This window comes from Misgurnus anguillicaudatus, chromosome 21 (genome assembly GCF_027580225.2).
Source record: "Misgurnus anguillicaudatus chromosome 21, ASM2758022v2, whole genome shotgun sequence".
NCBI classification, from domain to species: Eukaryota; Metazoa; Chordata; class Actinopteri; order Cypriniformes; family Cobitidae; genus Misgurnus; species Misgurnus anguillicaudatus.
The window spans coordinates 19311836-19320819 of NC_073357.2; the positions used below are offsets into that span (position 1 = coordinate 19311836).

The 8984-nt window shown below is 37.7% G+C and overlaps 1 protein-coding gene across 1 annotated transcript; it reads right to left on the reverse strand.

The window, feature by feature from the left end:
- Nucleotides 1-2005: 2005 nt before the first annotated feature.
- On the reverse strand, nt 2006-8113 carry pnp5a (purine nucleoside phosphorylase 5a). The gene is made up of 6 exons (XM_055195464.2): nt 7920-8113; nt 6652-6830; nt 6474-6577; nt 4399-4574; nt 4047-4237; nt 2006-3705 (listed from the first exon to the last, which is right to left on the reverse strand). The coding sequence occupies exons 1-6, from the start codon at nt 7940-7942 to the stop codon at nt 3488-3490; spliced, it is 891 nt and encodes a 296-aa protein (XP_055051439.1). The 5' UTR covers nt 7943-8113; the 3' UTR covers nt 2006-3487.
- Between the last annotated feature and the right edge of the window lie 871 nt (nt 8114-8984).

Below are 8984 nucleotides of genomic sequence, written 5' to 3' on the forward strand. Positions count from 1 at the left end.
AGCTGAACAGAAAACATACAGCTGGTTTGTTATGGGCTGTCAAAAGTTGACCAGCTTTGCCAGGCGGGGAGGACCAGCTACAACTACGGGCTCTCTAGAGCAGTTGTCTTTATAGGGCTACTGTAGAAACATGACGGCGACTTATTTGAATGCAGTAAAACAGCACAGTTTATTTTGTAAGGTCTTTATACACCACTGATAATATAGTCATGTATATTACATTGCATTTTTGTCAAGAAATCCTTCTAAAATTACACAATGCACCTTTAACCAGCTAAAACCAGGTTGGAGACCAGCTTTTTAGAAGGGTAGCTATTTTAACCAATAAGTTCTTGGTTTCATATTTGAAGAAAATGTCCAAGAGCAGCAAAAATATCTTGCAATCATTTGTGCTAGATGTGTAACGGTCTAAACTGACAAAGAGTCCAACAAGACTTTATAGGGGTAAACCTTAGCATATGTTGGAGAGAGGGGCCAAGTCACAGGGCAAATATAGAATGTAAAGCCTATTTTAGGCATGGTCTATATTTATCTGTTATTTGGCAAATAGACTATATAGGGGTTAACCTTAGCATATGTTGGAGAGGGTGGCTAAGTAACAGGGCAAAGATAGAATTCAAAGTCTGTTTTAAGCATGGTCTATATTTATCTTTTATTTGGCAAATAGGCACTTGTAATGTGGAATGTTATTTTTTGTTTGCTGTGTGTTATGGTGAGCAGTAGCTCATTATCATTTAAAGAGACATTTACCTAATTGGCTCTGTTCGCTATAAACATAGCTGTTTTTAACAATGTTAAAGGGACAGTAAGAAGGGTTTTAAGTGTTTATTAATCAAAATTCATAATTCAATTTATTCATAAATATGTACCTGTTGGTGTCAAATGACCTCTGCAAGTGATCTGACTATTCTTTGTAAGCTTAGAATTTCTTCTCTTTAATTACATTGAAGGGGTAAGCCCAAGGAGGCTTCCATGCCATTCCGACATATTGATAAACTGTAATAGCAGAGAGTCACAAAAAGCACTAGCCTACCAACATGTTTCCACAAAACGCTCTCATTCAGAACACGTGAACTAGGTGAAACGAACAAGGAGATTACATAACAGCTATCGTAGTTGCGACACGCATTTGGAAAAGCGAGGCGCTAGAGAGCACTATTCGTTTGAATGCAAAATACAATTTCACCACTAGATGGGGTAAATCCTACTTATTGTCCCTTTAAAGGTTGTTTTTTTACACAACCACTAAGAATTTTTAACCAAAGTATGTTACTGACATTTCCTGAAGACTCTAAAGAATCATACAAACTGGCATCTGATACTCCCTTTAAAGCAGTGGCTCTCAATCCCGGTCCTGGAGGCCCACTGCTCTGCACATTTTGTATGTCTCTCTTATCTGACAGACAATGAGATCTCTGTTAATGAGCTGATGATTTGAATCAGGTGTGTTAAACAAGGGAGAAATACAAAATGTGCAGAGCAGCGGGCCTCCAGGACCAGGACCGAGAACCACCGCCCCAAAGCAACACTAAAGACTTATTGCTCTTTGCTCCAAGCGTAATTGTTCGTTACCACTGTCATAAATACTGCAGCATAGCTGGCTCTGATTGGATTGTAGGTCTGCCGTAAAGCAAGTTTTTGTAGTTTTCACTCGAACTACAGGACCACTACCCGACGCTTGGAAACTTCTTTAGTGCGGTTTTGGCCGATAGAGGGCTGCAAAGCGAATGTGAAAGTGCCGTTCACCCTGTTTTGAGTGGATGAACCACTGAAACTTTTTTGGAAACGTTATTTTAAGGTAAAAAAAAAAACTCTTTGGTGTTGCTTTAAAAAATAGAGACCATTGATAGTTTTTGCATTCAGCACCAGAATACTTTAATATGTAACAGCTTTTACATTAAGTGAAGACTGTAAGCTTGTTTTGATGTAAAAAAAAATCTGTTATCAATAAATTGCTTATATTTGTTTGTGACCAACTCACTATAAAAGGAATCTAGGAAACATCTATAATAAATAACTGTTTAGTAACAATGTTTAAAAAAAACCAAGACAGACATTAACTGTACATATACTGACAAACAGCATAAAGCAATCAATAGAGGTTTTACAGCAACCGATTTTAAATTAAAACAAAGTATCATAATTGGTAGATGTTAGGTTAATGAGAAACATTTACAGTTTTATACATTTTAGCATTCTGAGGAATGTCACTATACTGTTCAACAGTTCTATACTGTACTGTTCAACAGTAAGCATTGTATCCAATATGCTTATTCAAAAATGAATTGGCATTCTTTGCCCTTACAGAAAGAAAATATATAGTTAGATATGAAGGGTCAATATTATACTGAAATAATTTTCAGTATTAATAGATTAGAATTATAGGTAATTATATAGAATACTACATTGTCATAATATATTACAATTTTCTTAAAAATACATAAGGAATTGCCGCTTTCCATATGAGGAATACATGGTAACATATATCGTGCATATGTAAATATGTATTAGCAATATATAAACACATTTTAAGGAAAATATATATTTATATATAATATTTGTAAATATATAAATATTGGCTCCACAAATTGATTCTACAATATATAGATAAACAAATATGAATATACAGCCTCGGGAAAAAAATAAGAGACTATTTCAATGGTCCCTTTCAGTTTTTCAAAATTTACCATTTATAGGTATGTGTTTAAGTAAAATTATAATTTTTGTTTCATTCCGTCAACTACAGACAACATTTCTGCCAAATTCTTAATAAAAATGTTTTCATTTGTATATATTTACTAAAAAATTGAAATGGGGAACACATGGTCAAAATAACACAAAGATGCAGCATTTTCAGATCTTCAATACTGCAGAGAAAACAAGCTAAAATTCATTTCTCAACAACAAAATGCTAATGTTTTTAAACATATTTTAGACAAAATTAAGTTTTTTTTAAAACCCTGATTTTTATTCACAGCTTTCATGTGTCTTGTGATGCTTTCAGTCTTTCACAACAGACACTGGACTACAATGGTCACAATACATCTAGAAAGGATAATTAAAGTCAAAACTGGAGTGGTCTCTTAATTTTTTCCATGGCTGTATATCTTGCAATATATACATACACACATACATGAAACATAACATAGCACATTTTACATAGCGTTCATGAAAACAGACGCAAGTAATGCTGTCTTCACAACGCTTTAACATATTCAGACCAAACTTGGTACATGTCATCACAAGTGTAACATGCTAGATGTAGCCTTATGATTTGTGCAGCATTGTGATTTAGCATTTGAACAGCTTTCGCAAATATCTTTCGACCGCTAATTAAATTTGGTGGTGCTTAGATAATTTTGCTTAAAATAACTTTTGCTTAATTTACTTAAATAAACACATGCTGTACAGATGTAGTATTGTTTTTGTCTTATTGCTAATGTGGGCATGGTTTGTGGTTGATGTTGGATGTAAACGGAGTATAGTTTTATGCATAATTGTTGTTGTGCTCTAGCCGTGTTACCATAGTGGACACCAGCCTCACAAGTTGCTCCGCCCTTTGTTTGCCTGTATGCAGAACTTCCTCATGATTGGCTTTTTCCTCACTGTCATAGTCCATCACTGCCTTATTAGTTATCAAAGACAGAGCAAAGACCCGCATACCACAGTGACGTGCCACGATTACTTCATGGACAGTGCTCATACCTGAAACATACAAAAGTCCAGTTTTATTAAACAGATGCTAAAATAAGCCATTTAACATTCATTATATAACAGTATACTGACAGCCATGGTTAGAAATGCTGTGCAGCACCATAGAAGACTTTTGTCATAACTATATTTATAATTTTTTTCAGATCACCCATACATCATGTCCTTTTAAGGATACCACATTACAGAAATGTCATGAAAATGTCATTATAAAGTAGTTACAACTTAGGCCTATGTTGAGGCTACATTGTGCAATTAACTAACAGTTAACTAATTACTAACAGTAACTGTAATAATTAACCATTTTTAACTGAAGACTGGAGGTTCAGTCATACCAACAGCATCAGCTCCCAGCTTGTGCAGCATGCGACACTCTGCAATGGTCTCAAATGAGGGTCCGCCAAGAACACAGTACACGCCCTCTTTCAGAAAGTCACTGTATCCGAGCTCTGAGCCCACATCCATCGCTAGCTGCTGAAGCTCCCGATCATATGCATCGGACATGCAGGGAAAACGTACGCCAAATCTAAAAGAGTTGATGGTAAAAAAAAATAGATGAAAAAAAGCTTACATAACACGAAACGTACAAAAGGAGCATGCAAGGAATTTCTGCTTGTCCAAACAAATCTCCATTATTGGGTTACAGGAAGTGCTAAAATAAATAAAAACCTAATAATATAAACTTGCCTATCATCATTGGGACCTGCCAGAGGGTTGTTTCCAGCAAATCCTGGCATGTTAAGATGATCTTTGATGATCATGATGTCTCCCACTTTATAGTCCTGATTCAAACCTCCAGCAGCATTGGTAAGAATCACAGTCTCCACACCCAGGAGTTTAAATATTCGCATTGGCATAGTAATCTAAAATAATAAACACTTTCTTAGACAGTTACAGTACATATATGTTGCCTACCCCTGCAGTATAAGATTACGGTGTTAAGGCCATCTCCTGCTTTTCAAAGCATGGACATACCCTGTGTAAATATTGGTAACTTGGATCCATGGAACCCAACCATTTATCCTTATCCTCCAACGTACATGTACAACAATCTGAGCACCCCAACCTTTTGCATCCTTCTTTTCATTTGTTTTTTGCCATTGCTTTGAGATGGAGCAAGTAATATTGAAAATTATTTTACATTAGAGAATTTTTTTTTTTTAATTAAAAAAATCTACATCCAATTTTAATTGGAACACATTCTGCATCTTTATATGACCTTGAAGCATATCAGATCATGCGCCCCCCTTTGAACCAAGTTGCGAACCACTGACTAGATGGACCTTAAAGGAATAGTCTACTCATTTTCAATATTAAACTATGTTACCACCTTAACCAAGAACCGTTGATAGATCCCTCTGTCATCTGTGTGCGTGCACGCAAGCGCTGGAGCACGCCGAGACACTCCGACAGCATCCAGCCCAGCCCCATTCATTCAATGGCATCAAACAGAGACAAAGTCAGAAGTGACCAAACACATCAACGTTTTTTTCTATTTAAGACGAGTAGTTATAGGAGCAAGTTTGGTGGTACAAAATAAAATGTAGCGCTTTTCTAAGCGGATTTAAAAGAGGAACTATATTGTATGGCGTAATAGCACTTTTGGGAGTACTTCGACTCGCCTGAAAAGTCCGCTCCCCTTCTCACTCTCATAATGGGAGAGGGAGGGTGTTAGGGCTCAGTCACACCAAAAGCGCCTTAAACGCTTGCAAACGCAAGGCGCGACGCACTGCCTTTTTTAAAAAAAGAGCAGTGCGGCGCGGCTTTTCATATTGCTAAGCAACCACTGAGTCAGCTGTCTTGTCAATCAAATATTGAAGCGTGAGCGCTCTTTTGCTGTTAACTGTCATATTAGCAGAAACTTTAAAAAGAGGACGCTTGCTCTGACCTTGTTTGAGGGTGAGAGGTGCACAAACACGCAGGAGAGAGTGAGCGAGTGGAGTCCGGTTCTTTAAAGCAACTGTACACTTCCCTCACCACAACGTAAGGCCCGCCTCTCCCCTCATTCGATTGGACAATGGAAGACGTGAATGACGTCTGGCGCTTTCTCCGCTCTCAGCGCTCCTTCAAAAACGCGTGCGCGGCAGGCGGCAGAAAACCGCAAGGCGCTCGGCGCGCATAAACAGCGCGCAAACGCGCCCTGCCCATAGAATATCATTCAAAAAAGGCGCCTGCAACTGCCATAAACGCTTTTGGTGTGACTGAGCCCTTACTGCACAGAGTCGAAGTACTCCCATAAGTGCTATTACGCCATACAATATAGTTCCTCTTTTAAATCCGCTTAGAAAAGCGCTACGTTTTATTTTGTACCACCAAACTTGCTCGTATAACTACTCGTCTTAAATAGGAAAAACGTTGATGTGTTTGGTCACTTCTAACTTTATCTCTGTTTGATACCATTGAATGAATGGGGCTAAGCTAAATGCTATCGAAGTGTCGCAGCGCGCTCCAGCGCTTACGTGCACGCACACAGATGACAGAAGGATGTATCAACAATTTTTAGTTAAGGTAATAACATAGTTTAATATTGAAAATGAGTAGACAATTCCTTTAAGTGTTGTATTTGCTGGGGCACAGGGTTGAGTTTTGCTAAATCACACACATGATACAAACTGGTACAAATAACCATGGTGATTAGCTTGATTTAGCTGCGTAGACCATAGCCAGCTGAACTTATTAGTAAGGTCAGAGACTTCAAAGTCAATTTTTGTAATATCTTAAACAATACAGCCCAGAAAGCATTGTGCTTGTTTATAGGGTACCTTCTGGATGGGATATCCCTCATAGAGATGAAATCTTCCCTGCATGCAGATACACGGCGTCCCCCTCAAAGTCCCAAACACCAACCGTCCTGCGTGGCCGTGCACTGCAACATTGAAACAAATGAGAATTTGAAAATGAAAATATGGCACACAATGTTGTTCATTATACAAGACATACCTGTACTCTGTGGGAAATTTGGGATGTCACTGTAATCGAAGACCACCTGATCTTTCAGCATGTCAGCCAGTCCACCCAAACCAGAGCCACAAACTATGCCCACCAGAGGGCGTAGGGCAGTCTGAGACAAAAGCCAGTCTGCTGTAGCCTGGCAATCCTCATAGTTGTACTTGCCAAGACTGAGAAAAAAAAGGCAAGCATTTAACTAAACAATTGCCTTCATAAATTAACATTTATAGCACAATTCCACTCAATAAAGTCTTTTGTTTCTCCTGACTGAACTAATGGAATTGTTAAATACATAGACACAACTTGTTTATAATTTTCAGTTTATCATGTAAAGTTTAAATATTGATAGAGCCTGGTAAATATTGTGCAACACTGTGTGCATCTTATTTGCTAACATTAATTTCTCATGTATGAATATTTGTATATTTATCTTCTTGGCAAGTAACGTTACATCATACCACACCATTTCTTATTTGATTATTTATAAATTAATATTTTGACAAGCATGAGCCCTAAGGCACTCTCTAACTTAAATATATTCTATGTGATGTACTATTTTTATACCTAGTATAAGTTCAGACAACAATATCGCCATCTGAGACAGTTTTAAAAGTTCACATTTAGAGAGAATGGTATTAACACAAACTAATCTAGTCTGATTAAATATTTTCATAAAATACGTTTCAAAACAAGGCTCATTTGATAAGTAGTGTAATAATTAAGCAGCTTCCAGCTTAGATTTTTTTCTTGCTCGAGTTTTTCTATTGAGTTCATTTTGATCAAAGCAACGTGACCGCTAATATAACGCAGTAATGGCACATGGTTGTACCATCACAAAAAAGTACTGTAGTGATAATATGAGACAAGGTCAAAAGGTGGTGCTTACCATATACCGTGACATTTAACTCCAAAATAAATTAGTAACAGTTACATGTTTTTCAATGCACTTGGGTTACAACCCGGGTAAGTTACCGAATGCAAAAATATAAGGACCTATAAAAATAGGCGTTTATTGTGTAGTTTTTACTCCCAATAACGACACCTAACTTACGCTTCAACTAAAGAGCAAATCGCTGCCAGCTGCTCGATACACGCCAGTACATGCCACGTGCTGCCAACTTCGAATAGAGTACAGTATGAAATGTTATAGTAAATGAACGGGCAAACCACATTTATCACCGAAAACCATATCATACAAATTTTACAAGAAAACATCGGCAAAGTAATTAGTGTTAGTAATTAGATTTAAAAAAAATTACCCATTGCTGCTTTCAGGAAACATGTTTTGAAACGCTCGTACAATCCTTTATAAATACGCGTAACGGAAATATCGACCGTTTGAGAGTGAAATAAAAGGGGCGTACGTTGTCAAAAGCGAACCAGATGAACACAAAAATGAGCCGTGTTTCCGATAAGCAATAAACGTTTAAAGACTTTCCTCGTGGGTTGCTCACGCCTCTCTTTTTTATAGAGTCTCTGTTTCCTCCGCTCCTCCCCATAACATGACGCAAATGTAAAGTGGAATACACCCCCTGACGCAAAATCCTCGGTCATTGACCAATTTTGGGCCTCGGGTTTGTAATTACCGAATGTCAAGTAAATTCGCGTGAACAGCTGTCACATTGGGTAACAGACAAAGTGGGAGTTTTCGCCATTGGATAAATGCTAGACAAAAATGCACGTTATCCAGATGAAACAAGTTGTATTTTTTATGTATTTTCTGTGTACCTGTCTTGTACAGTCTAATCGCTTGACAATGATTGACTTGCAGCAGCAGGTGTAGTAATTATGTTGGCTTGAAAAGCCAACATATTGTTATTGCTATTAAACTTATTAGTGGTGCTTGCATATATGTCCCGCACGATTTATTTTAATAAGTTGTAGACCCATGAAAGAGGGCTCAAATCGACCGGCTGTGGAGACGTGTGCTATATCTTTTTAAGTGATCGGGTGCAGGATTTTCGAAAGGGGGGCGAAAAAGCACCCAAAAAAATCCCATTGACTTAACATTGCGCCAAACTTTGACGGGTCATAGCTCCGCTCAAGAATTTTGTAGAAACATGTGGGTTACATTATTTGAAGAGGGTGGTAGGCTCTGTAAGAACATACATCACATTGGGGTGTAAGTTGTACCCCTGGGGTGTAAGAGGCACCCGAAATTTTCCATTGACTTATAATGGAGCAGGAAACGCGGCCATATAAGGGAATAAAAACATTTGAGATGGGATATCTTTGCTTTACAGTGTCATAGAGAAAAGTGGATGTGCTCAGTTTACTTAGGCATCCAATCAGTCTATCAGGATAGTTCCAGAGCTATTAAGCCA

Coding starts and splice junctions, on each gene's coding strand:
- pnp5a (XM_055195464.2), bottom strand. CDS start 7,942: ATGTTTCCTGAAAGCAGCAATGG. Junction 6,831..7,919: donor TTTCCTGAAAGCAGCAATGG/GTAATTTTTTTT, acceptor TTTTTTTCTCAG/TCTTGGCAAGTACAACTATG. Junction 4,238..4,398: donor GCAGGTCCCAATGATGATAG/GCAAGTTTATAT, acceptor CAACTCTTTTAG/ATTTGGCGTACGTTTTCCCT.